Genomic DNA, 17,508 nt, shown 5'->3' on the forward strand with positions numbered 1-17,508 from the left:
TATATATATGGTTAAGTTCATATAAGACAATGATATTTTGTGAGACTAGGGGACCAAATCTTGACTACTCATTTTAAATAATAAAAAGTTAGGATTAAATTAGATTAAACCACAAGGAGGCAGTGTCATTTTTCAATTAAATGAAACTTTGGGATTAAAGTAAGGACAAAGAGGTGGTAAGGACATTTTACTTTCTATTCGATTATAATTGATTCACGTCTTCAAAAATGCTCGACAGTCTCCTCAATCTTCATTACGTTGATTCATTCTATTCGATAAAGCCCTAAAACCCCTAGATCATCATTTCAAATCATGAATTATTGAACGAAGTAAACAATCAATTATTCATATATCATGCCATACAAATAAACTCTAGTAAACAATCAGTCATTCATATATCCACGCACTACAAATACAATCTATAGAACAAGAATTAGATATGCAACAAACATCATGCATATATCAGTTGTGTATATTTTTCTTCCCAGAGTCTTTGAGTTGTCCTCTTTTGCGAAATCCTAGACACATACCCATCCACCAAGCTTCAATAATGTACTCTGGTAACAATCTTGCAAAAGCCCACAAGATCGAATGTTGCCAATAAGGCATGCATTGTGGTTCATAACCAATAAAACGTATGGCAGCTTGAGCATAAGCATCTGTTGATGCAACAAACAAGGATGCCCTTCTACGTGAAGACATCTTTGTTGCCACATACAAGGGTACCTATTAAACATATTGTGCACACAATCAATCAGAGATCTAACCCCACTGTTACCAAGTCAACCAGTCATCGAGTGCCAATTAGACTCGTGAGTGATCCAACCTCACTCAAATTCATTGAGGTCATCAAGCATTATGTTGACTAAAATAATGGTAAAGAAAATTAAATCTTAGTTAGTTTCAAAAGATTAGCATACCTGACACTGCACATCGATACCACTATTCTTGTATTCGACATAGAGGCACCTTGAAAATTGATTGATGTATCTGAAAGTAAAAAAAAACAAAAAAAAGAACCAATGAGTCATTCCAACTAATGGAATTAGTCCCTTGAATGTTTGATTCTTGAGCATCTCTATTCCAACTCAAGACCCAAAATTCGTATGTTAACTTCTTTTCAGAAATACATAACCACATATACATTATGCAAAACAGTTCCCCTAAGCATATAAAGTAGGAGTGTTCGTTTGGATGGATCGGTTTGATCCAATCCAATCAAATGAATCCAATTTGATTTCGGTTTTCAAAACATGGATCCGAATAGTCCAAACTAAATTCAAATCCGATCCGATCCGATCCAATTACAATTCAGTTGGATCGGTTTTTATATTTCGGTTTTTAAAAACTAAAACATTTTAAAACGACATATAATTATAATATTACCGAATTTTACACATGAAGCAAAAAAAAAAATTATTTAGTTACGATTTGAAATTTATAAACAACTATTAAGAATGTATATTATATTTTAATATTTTATAGATAAAAAAACTTTTGAGAGAAAATACATATTAATATTTTTTATTAGGTGAAACTTTTTGAACCTATTTCAAAAAATAAATTAATAAATAGTTATAGATATATATTAAAAATAAATAAATAATAAAATGCTATTCGGTTTTTTTGGACTATTCGGTTCATTTTTTTATAAACCATAACCAATCCGAAATCCAAAATAATAATTCGTTTTTGTCGAAAACCAATCCAAAAATCCGATTATCCGAACCAAATAGTCAAATCCAAATTGTCCAATTGGGCAATTCGGTTTTATCCAAATACTGAACAACCCTAATATAAAGATAAGGACATGCCTAGCTTGTACACCGGGCATGCTAAAAATGATTTTGCTAAGTGTTTATAATGTAAAGAGAAAATGATTAAACTTTACTATAATGTTGTTATATGAAAAAAAATGCAATGATTATGCATCCCTAAAATAGAAATGGTATGAAACAAATATTCTTGAAGAGGCATGTCGCATGTTCCAAGAATATTTGTCCTCTATTTAAAAGGATATTATTCAATTATCAAAAAATCTCTTCTTTTATAAGAATGGTAAGAGGGTAGATTTCGATATGTTAAGAGCAAGAAAACTAATGTTCGTACTTCAACCTGAAACAACATTTATAGATTATCACCTCTTTACGATTAAGATAATTACGAAGGACCTTACGCTTTAGTAGCAGCATAAAGTGCATAAAGAGGACTAGAAGGCATAACAACTGCAACACCCGACCCAATATTAACAATAGCTCCTTTCTTTCTCTTGATCATTCCAGTCAAGACGACATTTGTAACTTTAGTCGTCCCTTCAACATTAACCTTAATTAAATCAGACATCAACTTATCATCGACTTCATGAAAAAATCTAGCATAAGGATAACAAACCCCAACGTTATTTATCAAAACCCCAACATCTATACCATCAAATGTTTCCTTAATCCTCTCAATCCCATGATCTAAATCACAACTAAAATCAACCACAACAATTTTGATTTGGGTTTGTTTGAATTTAGCACGGATTGAATCTGAAACATCGTTTAGTTTAGCAAGATTCCGACCCACAAGAACCAAATTTAGTCCTTTACTGGCCAGTTGGAAGGCAAAGGCTTTACCAATACCATCTGTAGGACCCGTAACCAATGCCCATGACCCGTATTTCTTGAGGTTTTTAGCGGGTCTGAGGAAATTAACGAACACCCAATTCAAGATTTGAAGGGATGACTTTAGTAGAGAAAGAAAAGCAAGAGCGAGTGGAAGAAGGAGCCATAAAGGTTGAGATTTGAGGTCTTGCGTTGAAGAGAAGTCCATGAAGATGGAGTTAGAACTTAGAAAGAGGTTATTTTGTTGTGGAAGGGAAGGTGAATAGTCGCTTAGATATTTTAAGTCGTGAAATTTACATGCATTATTTTAATGAAGGTAAGCTTTACTCCTATTAATGAGCAACAAAGTTTGGTTGATAGCAGTTGGGGTGGGGTCTGATTCCAAATACAGCAAAATAACAGTCAGAGCGTCATTATGGGATATATCACTCAAAGTTCCAAAACTTTTTTTTAAAGTGGTCCATAAAAAATAAATTAAAAAAAAAAAAAAAAAACTTCATATATTGAACAAAGGTTTTTTCAACGTGGACTTATTCTAAATTCTCCAAATTGTTAAAGTGAAAGTAGGAACATTGAACTATATACCCCATATAATTTTCAATATTAATTTTACAAGATGAATTGTTTTTGCTAATTGTTATAAAAATTATTTAACAAGTTTTAAATGAAATTAAAGGTAGCCCATTGTAGGCCTCTTTTGTTAAATAGCATTTGGTGAGAGTAGGTAGCCCATTGTAGGCCTCTTTTGTTAAATAGTAAATACCATGCGGCTAGAGTAGGTAACCCATTTAAGCATATCATTTGTTTGAATTTTGTTACCTTTTTATTTGTTTACTTATTAATTTGTGTTAAGGTTGTCATATATAAAGTATTATTTGTTTTTTCAGAGTTACGGTATGTAGACTATATCTACAGTGCAGTAAAAAAAGTTTATCAAACGTCTACAATGAATAAAAAGAAGATTGTTTGATTTTGAACATATATATATACTGCTAAAATTAACTAAAATTTAAATAGTTTAGTTTTATGACACTGAAAGTTTCGTCAAATTAAAATTTCTTTCAATTTCAATTCATTTAAGAGATTTAATATTTGAATCATATAGACCCTTTGTCGTTGATCAATATTTTCTATAAAAAATCATCATTTAAACTTAGCAGTTTTATGACTTTACTATAAATTGTTAACAAATCTAACTTAAATTTTATATATTATTGTATAACACTTTCATTTTTCATAACCCCATTTTTCATTTTATTCTTTTATGTGATATTATATTATGATTAATGTGTCTGTCTAAATTATTTTGTATTTTAATGAAAAAGGATAATTAAGTCGTTTTTAAATAGTGTGTTGTAATATACTATAAAAAAAATAAAAGTAAAATGGTATGCATTAACATATATGTTTGATATTTATTGTACTTGTTGTAGTTAAAATGAGAAAATATTACATAAAAAGGCATTCAAACAAAATATGTTAATGTTTAAAGAGGTTACAAAAGAGATGCATTCGAAAAAATAGGCATTCAAAGAAGAAAAAAACATTTGGAAAAAATGTTTTTTTAGGTTAAAAGATGTCTGAAGATGTTAGAAGACTCTAGTTACATTTGCCCAAGAAAGAGGACGTGCACACCTTTTTAGGTCTGTAGAGTTCTAAAAAACAAATAATTTGTAACAGTTAATGTCTGCTCGTGGTCTATGTAGTGCAAACAAAAGAGGCGAAGAAAATCTTCAAACAAAAATCAAACACCACCTAAATGTGTGTTAGAAATTAAAGGATCAGAATAGCAATAAATACAACTTGGATATATTCAAGGATCGTGTTTATCAAACACTTACCGAAATCTGTAATTCGTTCCTTTTGCCTGCGGTACACGAATTCAGAAGTGGTATAATCCAAAAATAAACCAATCCGAATTACAGGCCTAATTCGAATTGAAAACATATAATACCTTGCTTGATGTGTTCATGAGAGATAGACAAATTATGATATTTATGATATAATTTCGAGTATATGAATGTTCAAACCTTTTTCTAGAACATCCATATGTTATTTATATTTGAGAGAAAAGTGGTTAAAATCGGTTAAACAAAAATTGGCGCCAAAATATGATAGTTATTCAACATAACCGACACCTACATCATCACGATGTCATCAGTGGGTTTTTAGCGGGAAAATGCATGGCTGAAGTCTCACATAATACAAAAATCCATTTAGATTTTGGGGCGCTGCCCCTAGACCCCACCAGGGGCTCCGCCCCTTAGATCCCGCTAGGGGTGTTGCCCCTAGACCCTGTCAGGGGCACAACCCCTTGGAACCCTACACCCAGGGGCGCTGCCCCCGAACCCTCGTATTCCCGAGTTCATATTTATCACTCCGAGTATGCATCACGCACCTCCTAGTTGGGCTAGTAAATAGAGTTTGACCTATCTCATTATTAATAATAATTACACTAAATATGTTGATAACATTAAATCACCAACAATGTAAATTTGATTAAATGGTTAGCTTTAAACTTTATGCTTTTTTATATTATACTATGGTAAAGACTTGCCTATTATATGGGATGACTAAAAATAATTTTAAATATAAATAAGATTAGGTTAGAAACTTATGTATTACATAGGTTGATTAAAAATCAATATTAATAAAAAACAGACAATAATAATTAATTTTATGTTTTTGTTTTCGATTAAAAATAAATTTATCTTGCTTTATTGGTTAAATTTTTTAATATGTTGTTAATTTCAAATTCAATTAAAATTATATTTATGTTTATAAAAATAAAAAACATATTGTTGTTTTCAACGTTTGTTGGCAATTTGTTTAAATGTCTATGGTATCAATAGGATAAGACATTTATTTATCTATTATAATTATCGTTTACATATTTGTTTGTCAATTTTCATCTAAAATGTATGATGTGATTGTTTGATATTGTAACAAGAAATAAAACACAATTTTTATCTAAAATGAATGATTATCGGTTGTTTAATATTGTAACAAGAAATATGTAACGTCTCAAAAACAATAATAAAAATTTTCATTTAAAAGTTAATCAAATCATTCATCAATTGTTTCAAAAATCCAATACCAACCATAATATTCAAAACATCAGAGTACAATTATTCAATTTGCGAAAATCATGACGGGAGGATGCCGTGCCATCACATCGGGCCATTCCCTTTCGAATCAGAAGTATCTGAAACTATAAACATAAACTGTAAACACATAGCTTAGTGAGTTTCCTAAAGTACCACATACCAAACGTACAATTATGGGCCCCGCCCTAGGGTATATATTTCAACCCGACAATATGATACTTGTAATGTCGAGGGCCAGATCCCGGTCGTACATACAAATGTCGTGGGCCACCCTCATGGTATTTTCCTTGTAATACTGTAACACTCAAATTCAGGTATTACTCTTTAGATCCTTGAAAAGAAAAAGATGGCATGAAAGGTCCCTTAGTACGCGGGGCGTACTCTAGGAGTACGCTTAGCGTACTAAGGATGCATGATCACGGAAGGTGGCCGCGTACGCAGGGCGTACGTGTAGGTACGCGGGGTGTACATGACAGAGGGTCAAAGCCCTAATTCTCGAACTTGACACCTATTTAAACACCCTTAAGTCTCTTGGACAAAACCCTAGTCAGCCTCCATAGTCTTATTTCACCCTTCTACACCAAAGATACCTTGTGAGAGTGTTTTTGAGCTTAAGGAGTGTATTTGTTGCCATTTTAGTGTCCATTCAAGAAGAAGGAGTTGCTAAGCAAGCTTGGAGTGACATTGGGCTTCAAGAGTCTACATCTAGTTCACCTTGAAGAGCTTTTGGAGGTATAGAGCTTTTATCTTGCCATCTTATCCATTAGATCTAGCTAGGGTTTTCTATTTTGTCCATTTAGTTGGTTTTGGACCTTCTCTTGAGAGTTTAAGCAACTCCAGAACATAGGGAGGATAGATCTGAAGTCCTTTGGTCTATTCATAGCATAAAAATGGAGTCTTGATGGGTTTTTTGACCTCATGCATGGATTAAGACTCTTGGAAAGGTCTTAATGGGTTGTTAGGAACATATGGGGCATGCAAAGGCGTAAAGTTGCCAACTTTATGCCTTAGGACGTCTTAATGAAATCAGATCTAAAGTTTGGACGTTAGAACATCGAGTATTAAGCACTTAATGGAAAATGTGCTTAATCGGTTTGTACGTTGGGCATAACTTAGAGTACGCAACGCGTACGACTCTGGGACTCATTACGTTGCACGTACCAGGGTGGTACGCAAGGCATACACACATCGGATGGACTCGAACTTGTTTTGGGCCTGTAAGCTTTTGGGCCTTAATTAGTCATTGGGCCTGGTCACGTTTTGGAGTAAGTGGGCCAAGTTATCTGTTTTGGGCCATGGTTCGTATGGTTGGGATTTATTGGGCCATGAGGTCCATTAATGATTTTCGACATGGACTTTGGGCCCATTAGCAAAGGATGACTTTTTAGGCCATTGTGAAAGGACTTGGATTTAGGTTCTTTAATTGAATTGTGTTCAGTCCTAACCTTGGGTAGTGTTATTATTGTTCAGCACGGGTGGTTACAGACTGTTAGGAGAGCAGCTTTCGGATTCAGCAGACAAAGGTGAGTCTCCTTATATGTTTGTATGCATGGCTTATGTGGTATATGTAGCTTTTATAGCTAATATGATATGTGTTTATGTGGATTGTGTGTGGGGTATGCTCTGGGGAACTCACTAAGAATTAGCTTATAGTTTGTGGATTTGTTTCAGGTACATCTGAGCCCAAGGGCAAGGGCAAGGCTTGATGGCGCGGCGTGCACTCTCTCTCAGACGTTTTATGGGACACTCTGATGATTTGAAATAAAATTGTATTTGATATGAATTTTGAAAACAGTTGTATTTGTGATTTCATGGTTTGTGGAAAGTATTTTGGTTAATCAAAAATGAAAAATTTCTTTTGAAAATTGGGTCGTTACAATTTGGTATCAGAGCCTTGGTTTGAGGGATTCAGGCACACTCTCGGGTGTGTCAGGGTTCAAACTAAGGAAATGGTAAAACTGTTTTCAAGAATAAAAGTTAAAAGCTTCTTAAAATGGAAAAGAGGAGAGTGCAATGTGCGTGATCGGCCGAGCCAAGTAAGTAGTTCCCCAAAATGTTAGCCATGTTATACTGATATTTGAGCTATGATAATCGTATGGATCTTGCTATGTGTATGCTTTTAAAACTGTATACGGTTAGGAGCTTATAGCCTTAGAATGATTGATTTGGCCTTATTTCCTGTTCCTTGTTTGGTTGTGGTCCTAGGGTAGAAAGTCCATTTGATCCTTTTCTATGTATAATTTGCATGCATAAAGGCAACATGTTATGATTGGTCTGATTGATGTGGGTAGATCAAATCTTAGGATAGCCTAGGATTTGAGGTATGCGGTAGTTTGTGGGATATGATTTGTTTTGGAACGAATTAGAGTTATCAGGTAGAGCCTTGGGGAAGGTACAAGTAGGTGTGGAAGGTAGTATTGGGCCCGTACTACTGAAAGCACATGACCTGTACCCGAACCAATGTTAGATATGGAAGCTCTAAGGAGGACCGGTGTGGGAGGATCCCCTAATTATATATCCTGATCATTATGATTTATGAGAAAGTTCAGCATGGTGGTGACACGATTGGGTATAGGGGGATCAGGATCAGGGTCAGGCAGCGGTATTGAGCCCATTGATGAGATGTTGCACGAGCTCATTGCAGCCGAGGTGACGAGGGGCATCCTTGACGCTACCCCAGTGATCTTTGGGACGGTAAAGGAGGGTATGATGGAGATTACGGAGGAGAGGCTCAGGTCCTTCAGAGCCGAGATTGCTGCAGGCTAGGTTGGGGCCCGAACTCCCTCGTTCCGGGAGTTCAAGGCGTGCGGGGTGCCGGAGTTTTTCGGGGCCAGGGACCCCATTGGTAGCCGACGCTGGGCGGCGGATATAGAGAATGCCCAACGCACGAGTTCTTGCCCTGATGCGGCAAAGGTGGGTTTTGCGTCATGTATGCTGAGAGATAGAGCCTAAGACTGGTGGGGAGAGGAGTCAGGTGGGAGCAGCCGGTGTGACTGAGATGACATGGGCCGAGTTTGTTCGGCGATTTGATTTGGAGTTTGCACCAACTATTGAAGTGCAACGGTTGGTGAGGGAGTTCCAAGAGCTTCAGCAGACCACCGAGACTGTGGCGGAGATCACCGCCAAGTTTCGGGAACGAGCATTGTTGATCCCACAGTATGCTAACGATGAGGACATGAGGCGGAGGAGGTATCATTCCATGCTGAGGGATGATATCCAGGAGTTTGTGAGCTTTACAAGGTGCAAAACCCTGGATGAGATGGTGGAGAAGGCCCGTGAGCGGGAGATGGATTTGGACTTCTGCACCAAGCGGAAGCCTGAGCAGTCACAAACAACAGTAGGTCAGGGTAAAAAGCCTAAGACCTCGAATTCATCCAGTAGGGGCCAGCAAGGCCGTGGCCATTGTGCCAAGTGTGGGAGATCTCATGGTGGAGTTTTCCGGGGGATGGGCACGGTATGTTATACGTGTGATCAGCAGGGCCACGTGAGCTGGGATTGCCCCAAGAAGGGCTTGATTTGTTTCCACTGCAACTAGGCTGACCATAAAAAGGCCGATTGTCCGAGGTTGCAGGGAGGGGGAGGAGTAGTGGCAGCACTTGTGCCCACCACAATGACGATTACTGATGGCCTCCCTGCTAAGGTGGATGCTCCAGCGGTGAAGAGCCGCACATTTCAGTTGACTATCGAGGAGGCTCGGGCAGCGCTAGACATTGTGGCTGGTACGTATTTTATCTTCCTGCTCTAGATTTATTGCATTGCTTATGTGTATATTGTGCCTATGTATACAGACCTTTTTGGTCAATGGTATGTCTGCTCACGTTTTGTTCGATTCGAGAGCTAGGCGATCGTTTGTGTCTCTTGCGCTTAGCAAGAAGTTTCGGGATGCGCCAGGAACTTTGGATCCCCCGCTTGAGGTGGAGATTACGGACGACCGCACCGTGAGTGCTGTGAGGGTGTATCGGGACTGTGTCCTGAATGTTCTTGGGGAGAGGTTTCATGTTGATCTAATCCCGATAACGTTGCGAGGGCTGAAGGTGATTGTCGGGATGGACTGGTTGGGGGCCAACGGGGCCATGATTGATTGCGAGCGCCAACTGGTGAGGGTGCAAACACCAAGTGGGGGAGAACTGGTTATTCATGGAGAGAGGGCCTCGCAAGGGCCAACCCTCTATTCAGCTGCGAGGGCTAGGATATTGCTTCATCAGGGTTGTACGAGATTTTTGGCTTATATCTTAGATACGAGGGTTGAGACCACGACGGATGTGGGTAGTGTGCCAGTTGTACAGGAGTTTCAGGATGTCTTTCCCGAGCAGTTACCGGGAGTTCCACCGGAGAGGCAAGTGGAGTTGCGCATTGATTTGGTGCCGGGTGCCGCTCCGATAGCGAAGGCACCATACCGGCTAGCATCGCCCGAAATTTCAAGCTATCTACGCAGCTTCAGGAGCTGCTAGACCGAGGGTTTATCCGTCCGAGCAGATCCCTGTGGGGAGCACCGATCCTGTTCGTGAAAAAGAAGGACGGGTCACACAGGATGTGTATTGATTATTGGGAGCTGAACAAACTAACGGTGAAAAACCATTATCCGTTACCAAGGATCGGTGACTTGTTCGATCAGCTGCAGGGTGAGTCTTGGTTTTCCAAGATTAATCTTCGGTCGAGATACCATCAGATGAGGATTCGGGATGAGGACATACCGAAGACAACTTTCAGGACTCGGTATGGGCACTATGAGTTTGTGGTGATGCCATTCGGGTTCACCAATGCCCCATCAGCGTTCATGGATCTCATGAACATAGTGTGTAGACCGATGCTGGATCGGTCAGTGATTGTTTTTATTGATGATATCCTGGTCTATTCTAAGACCAAGGGGCATCATGAGCAGCATCTGATGGAGGTATTGGAGACACTGAGGGCGGAGAGGCTTTGTGACAAGTTCTCCAAGTGTGATTTCTGGCTGCGAGAGGTACAATTTTTGGGGCATATCATCAACCAACAGGGCATGTCGGTTGATCCAGCCAAGGTTGAGGCAGTGATGCGGTGGGAAGTAACGAAGAATGCATCTGAGATCCGTAGTTTCTTGGGTTTAGCGGGCTATTATCGGAGATTCATCCAGGATTTCTCCAAGATTATTGTGCCTTTGACCTGCTTGACCAAGAAGAATGTGGCATTTCGATGGGGTACGGATCAAAAGTTGGCTTTTGAGAACCTGAGACAGAGGTTATGCGAGGCTCCGATTCTAGTACTACCTGAGGGGTTAGATGATTTGGTAGTGTACTGTGATGCATCGATCTCAGGGTTAGGCACGATACTGATGCAAAGAGGGCATGTGATTGCTTACGCCTCGAGGCAGTTGAAGCCTCACGAGGCGAATTACCCCACCCACGACATGGAATTGGGGGCTGTGGTGTTTGCCCTCAAGATTTGGAGGCACTACTTGTATGGAGTACGGTGCACTATTTATACTGATCATAAGAGTTTGAAGTATTTGATGGATCAATAGAACCTCAACATGGGACAAAGGAGGTGGTTGGATGTGCTGAAAGACTATGACTATGAGATCCTATACAATCCGGGGAAGGCAAACGTGGTGGCCGATGCTTTGAGCCGCAAGACGACGGGTTCCCCGATTGGGAATGTTTGTTTGAGGATAACAGTGATCTCTCCATTGTTGGATATGATCAAGGAGGCTCAGGTTGAGGGGGGGGGGGGTTAAGAAAGAGAATTGGAAGATAGAGCGGATTTGGGGACAGTATCACTTGTTTGTTCGGGATAGCCGAGGTCTCCTGACACAGTGTGGTCGGGTGTGGGTACTGGTGACTGGAGGAGTGAGACAAAATATATTGGAGGAGGCACACAAGTCCAAGTTCTCTATACATCCGGGGGATAGGAAATATGTATAGAGACCTGAGACTGAGCTATTGGTGGCCCTACATGAAGCGGGAGATCGCTTGGTTCGTGGAGTAGTGCTTGACTTGAAGGAAGGTCAAGGCCGAACATCAGCGGCCGCATGGCAAGGTTCATCTGCTACCCATTCCCATGTGGAAGTGGGAAGAGATCTCTATGGACTTCATCACGAAGTTACCGAGGACATCGAGGGGTGTTGAAACATCCCAAAAATATGACCCAAAAATTTTGTTTTGAAAATATTATAAGAAACTATAATCATCCATAATCAATAAGAAAACCAAGTGTAATGTATCTCAAAATCTCATATCAAATATTGTATCAAAAACAAATGAGAAAATATATCAGAGTCTCAATAAATTCCAGGCTAAAAGCTGTGGTGTGTGCCATGCGATCATCCCGAGCCCTTCCCTTTGCTAGTGGAAGTACCTGAAACCAAAACTGAAAACTGTAAGCATGAAGCTTAGTGAGCTCCCCCAAACTACCACATACCATACAATAACACATACTGGGCCTTGCCCACTGCATCGGGCCCCGCCTGGCACCCGACCGAAGTCCAGCATAAATTGGGCCCCACCCACTGCATCGGGCGCCGTCCGGCATCGGACCGAAGTCCGGAATAACTTGGGCCCCGCCCGGCATCGGACCGAAGTCTAGCATAAATTGACCATAACATAAACATAAACATATAACATAATCACATATACTGAATCAGGCTTGCCCGACATCGGACCGGAGTCCGGAACATATAACACATATCATAAACATGCATGAATCACGAAGACATCAAGCATACATAACTACTTCTCGGGACCGCCCCGGCATCGGACCGAAGTCCGGAACTACTATAATCTAAACGGGCCAGCATTGTGGCCGTAGACCCGTTCCTACTAGAAGGAAACTCACCTCGATGTCGCGTAGTGTCTGCACAGTCCTCGGTACGGAAATTCACTCGTCTCAACACCTCAATCCCTACACAACAACCCTCCTCGATTACTAATTCGTACCCACAACCCTCCTTTACAAGGGTCAACTCAAGTCCAGGTCAAAGTCAAAGTCAAAGTCAACTTTGGTCAAAGTCAACATCCAGTTGACTTGACTCGCCGAGTTGGTCCACCAACTCATCGAGTCCCTATTCTATCCAGATTATACAACCCCCGACTCTAGTCGTCGAGTTTAGCAAGAACTCGACGAGTTCTCCTTCAACCATAACATTGGGACCATCTTCAACCGACTCGCCGAGTTCTTCGTTGGACTCGTCGAGTTCATCTTCATCTGTATGAATGTGTCCAGTCTATGACTCGCCGACTTCTATCAACAACTCGTCGAGTCCGTCTTCATGGGCTGGGAGATTGCCTTGAAGTCACTGAGTTTGTTCATACACTCGCCGAGTTCCATGATTTCCAGGTCCATAATCACGTCCATCTTATTGAGTCCCCTTCTAGACTCAACCAGATTCCTCAGAAGCAGAAAAGGTTGGGGAACCAATACCCGACTCACCGAGTCCCATGAATGACTCGTCGAGTACCCCAAAGTCCATGTCCATAAACTCGATTTTTGTTGAACTCATCTCAACCAGAGGGTAGATCTGACCTCCTAGGGTCGATATAACACGTAAAGTCACAAACTTTACGTCCATGCATTGGTCTTTAAGCTCAAGAGACCCAAGAATGGAGTCTAAAAGATCCATGGGGCTCCCATGGCCATAAAGTTGGCACCTTTATGCCATGAGAACCCTCCAAGGTTCAAGATCTGAAGCCATCACTCTACTTTACACTCTAAAACCCGAAATGACTTAGAAAAGCCCCAAAGATGCCAAGATTCAAGCCCTAAAGAAGATCTAACAAATAAGAAGTCAAGGTTGGAGCTTTTTTCCTCAAGCAAGCTTGAAATGCAGCCAAAACTCTGGATCTAAAGCCTTCTTGTTGAACCTCCAAGCCTTTCCTTCTTCTCCAAGCTTCAAATCACAAATAATGGCACCAAAATAGCTCAAGAACACACACAACTAGTTAGGGTTTCGAGGATGGGGTCTGAGGGTGATGGAGGCTGGGGTGGAGGCCACATAAAGTGTTTAAATAGGGTGCAAACCCTCAAATTTAGGGTTTCACTCAGACAACTCCTATCGCCGAGTCAGTCTCCCGACTCGTCGAGTAGGTCACTTAACCCACCCCGATCAGAAGTCGAATCTACTCGACGAGTTGGGACTCCAACTCGCTGAGTCCCAGAGTAAAATATGAAGTTTGCTTGAATTAAATACATACCTGAAACCGGGTGTTACAACTCTCCCCCGCTTATTTTAGACTTCGTCCTCGAAGTCTGCTGCTGAGTCCTGAAAAAGCTCAGGGTAGTGCTCCCTCATCTCTTCCTCCGGCTCCCAAGTTCATTCCGACCCCTTGCGGTGCTGCCATTTCACCTTCACCGGCTCCACCCTCTTGTTCCTCAGATTCTTCGACTTCCTGTCGAAGATCGCCACTGGCCACTTGATGTAGTTCAGGCTGTCATCCACCTGAATATCATCCAAAGGCACCACTGTTGAGTCGTCCACCAGGCACTTCCGTAACGGGGGGACGTGAAACGTACTATGAATCTGACTGAGTTCGGCTGGCAGGTCCAGCCTATACGCCACCTTGCCCACCCGGGCGACAACCTTGAAAGGTCCAATATACCTGGGGCCCAACTTGCCCCGCTTCCTGAATCAGATGACGCTTTTCCAAGGCGACACCTTCAGGAGGACCATATCCCTGACCTGGAACTCCAGGTCCGAGCGGCGCTTGTCGGCATAACTTTTCTGCCGACTCTGAGCAGTCTGAAGCCTGCTCCTAACCTGCTGAATCCTCTCTGTCGTCTGGAGCATCACTTCGGTGCTCCCCATGACCCTCTGTCCGACTTCACCACAACATATCGGGGTCCTGCACTTCCTCCCGTACAACATCTCAAAGGGAGGACGATCGATACTCGCGTGATAGTTGTTGTTGTAGGAGAACTCAGCTAATGGAAGATAGGTATCCCAGCTACCACCGAAGTCTAGAACACATGCCCACATCATATCCTCCAAAGTTTGGATGGTCCTCTCGCTCTGACCATCCGTCTGCGGCTGAAAAGCGGTGCTAAAGTGCAGAAGAGTGCCCAACTCGTCATGGAATTTCTTCCAACGTCTGGAAGTGAACTGTACATCTCTGTCTGAAATCAAGGAGACTGGCACTCCATGACGAGCTACTACCTATCGGATGTAGATATCGGCCAACTTCTCGGCCGAGATGCTATCCTGGATCGGTATGAAATGAGCGCTCTTGGTCAACCGATCCACGATGACCCATATCGAATCGACCCCACATGCGGTCCTGGGAAGCTTAGTAATGAAATCCATAGTGATATCTTTCCAGTTCCACAAGGGAATGTCTAACGGCTGCATCTTGCCGTGAGGCCTCTCTTGTTCCGCCTTGACCTTCTTGTAGGTCAGGCATCTCTCCATGTACCAAGCTACGTCCCGCTTCATGCTGGGCCACCAGTAATCAGGTCGAAGATCTCTGTACATCTTCGTTGCACATGGATGGATGGAGAACCGGGACTTGTGGGCCTCATCCATCAATACCTGTCGTACTCCGCCCCAATACGGTACCCAGAGCCTCCCATGCAGGGTCAATAATCCTCGGCTATCGTAATCAAACAAAGCTACTCGGCCCACAATCCTCTCGCACTTCTGGCGCTCCTCCTTCAGGCCCTCAACTTGCGCCTCCCTAATCTGCTCCAACAACGGAGTAATCACTGTTATCCGCAAACAAATATATCGGATCGGGGCCGCCACCGCCTTGCGGCTCAGGGCATCAGCCACTACATTGGCCTTGCCCGGGTGGTAAAGGATCTCACAATCTTAATCCTTCACCACGTCTAACCACCGACGCTGCCTCATGTTCAGATTCGGCTGATCCATGAGGTACCTAAAACTCTTATGGTCCGTGTAAATGGTACACCGGACCCCGTAGAGGTAATACCGCCAAATCTTGAGGGAGAACACCATAACCCCCAACTCCAAATCATGCGTCGGATAGTTAGCCTCGTGAGGCTTCAGCTGCCTTGAATCGTAAGATATCACATGACCTCGCTGCATCAATACTGCTCCCATACCTGTGATCGAAGCGTCACAGCAGACTACAAAGTCATCTACTCCCTTTGGCAGGGTGAGAATCGGCGCCTCACACAATCGCTGTCTGAGCGTCTCAAAGGCTGTCTGCTGCTCAGAACCCCAACGAAATACCACCGAGTTCTTAGTCAGTCGGGTCAACGGAACTGCTATCTTGGAGAAATCCTGGATAAACCTCCTGTAATACCCTGCCAGACCCAGGAAACTCCAAATCTAAGATGGAGACCTCGGAATCTCCCACCGCATCACGGCCTCTATCTTGGTCGGATCTACCAAAATACCCTTCTGGTTGACGAGGTGTCCAAGAAACTGCACCTCGCGCAACCAGACCTCACACTTGGAGAACTTCACGAAAAGTCTCTCCCTCCTCAATGTCTCTAGCACCTCCCTCTGGTGCTCCTCATGCTGCTCCTGAGTCTTGGAGTAAACCAAGATGTCGTCAATGAATACTATTACAGACCGATCCAACATCGGTCTGCACATGCGGTTCATGAGGTCCATGAACACGGCTGGAGAATTGGTGAGCCCAAACGGCATCACCACAAACTCATAATGACCATAGCGAGTCCTAAAAGCGGTCTTCTGCACGTCATCTCTGACCCGCATCTGGTGATATCCGGACCGTAGATCAATCTTGGAGAACCAAGATGCTCCCTGAAGTTGGTCGAACAAATCATATATCCTCGGGAGTGGGTAACGGTTCTTCACCGTTACCTTGTTCAGTTCCCGGTAATCTATGTACATACGGTGCGACCTGTCCTTCTTCTTTACAAACAGGATCGGGGCTCCCTATGGCGAACTACTCGGCCTAATAAAAACCTTGTCTAGCAGCTCCTACAGCTGCGTAGACAACTCCTGCATCTTGGGAGGAGCCAACTGATATGGTGCCTTAGCTATCGGAGCCGCACCAGGGACCAGGTCAATCCGGAACTCCACCTGTCTCTCCGGAGGTATCCCAGGAAAATCTTCCAGGAATACGTCCGGGTACTCTCGCACCACCGGTACATCATCGACTGTCGCCTTACCCTTATCCCGAGTATCCATGACATAGGCGACGTATCCTGCATAACCCTGCTGAAAGTAGCGCCTCGCTCTCGCCGCTGAACAAATAATTGGTTCGCACTGTGGTCTTTCGCCCTGTATCACTAACTCTCCCCCACAAGGAGTACGGACCCTCACTAGCTGTTGTTCGTAGTCGATCACCACCCCATTGGGGCTCAACCAATCCATACCCACCATAACCTTATTCCCTCGCAAGGGAATAGGAACCAAATCCACTGAGAACTGCTCATCAAATAACCGGAGTGTACATCCTCTATGAACTTTAGCGACCCTGACGGTCCTATCATCCGCTATCTCTACGTCGAGTGGGCAATCCAGCTCCCCCAGAGCTCTTCTAAATCGCTTGCTAAGTGCAAGCGACACAAAAGATCGGGTAGCCCCCGAATCGAACAATACCATAGCTGAAATGTCGTTCACTAGGAACGACCCTATAAACAAACACATAAACATGAGTGATAATCAAAAGTAATAAAGAGAGAATGGAGAAAATACATACCGGTAACCATATCAGGAGTCGCTCGTGCCTCCTCTGCTGTCAACTGGAAGGCTCTGCTCTTCGCCACCGGTGCGTCAGCCCGACCCTGACGGCCGTCTGTAATCCTCAATGTGGTAGGAGCGGGTGCCACCACCTGTCCTACAGATGCTAGACTTAGACACTGATACTTCTTGTGTCCCTTCTGATTGCAAT

The 17,508-nt window shown here is 42.5% G+C and overlaps 1 protein-coding gene and 1 long non-coding RNA gene across 2 annotated transcripts in view; one reads left to right on the forward strand and one right to left on the reverse strand.

The window, feature by feature from the left end:
* LOC145167216 (uncharacterized) overlaps nucleotides 1–17,508 on the forward strand; it is a 37,377-nt gene that overhangs the window by 4,836 nt on the left and 15,033 nt on the right. The gene's annotated exons all lie outside the window — the stretch shown is intronic.
* LOC145167215 (very-long-chain 3-oxoacyl-CoA reductase 1-like) lies at nucleotides 328–2,911 on the reverse strand. The gene is made up of 3 exons (XM_079086342.1): nucleotides 2,177–2,911; nucleotides 921–990; nucleotides 328–726 (listed from the first exon to the last, which is right to left on the reverse strand). Exons 1-3 carry the CDS (start codon nucleotides 2,812–2,814, stop codon nucleotides 463–465), a joined length of 972 nt encoding a protein of 323 aa, XP_078942468.1. The 5' UTR covers nucleotides 2,815–2,911; the 3' UTR covers nucleotides 328–462.

Source organism: Lactuca virosa, chromosome 3 (assembly GCF_052849685.1).
Source record: "Lactuca virosa cultivar CGN04683 chromosome 3, Lactuca_virosa_CGN04683_v6, whole genome shotgun sequence".
Classification (NCBI taxonomy): Eukaryota; Viridiplantae; Streptophyta; class Magnoliopsida; order Asterales; family Asteraceae; genus Lactuca; species Lactuca virosa.

Coding starts and splice junctions, on each gene's coding strand:
- LOC145167215 (XM_079086342.1), bottom strand. CDS start 2,814: ATGGACTTCTCTTCAACGCAAGACCTCAAATCTCAACCTTTATGGCTC. Junction 991..2,176: donor CTTTATGCTGCTACTAAAGC/GTAAGGTCCTTC, acceptor TTTTACTTTCAG/ATACATCAATCAATTTTCAA. Junction 727..920: donor GTATCGATGTGCAGTGTCAG/GTATGCTAATCT, acceptor TATGTTTAATAG/GTACCCTTGTATGTGGCAAC.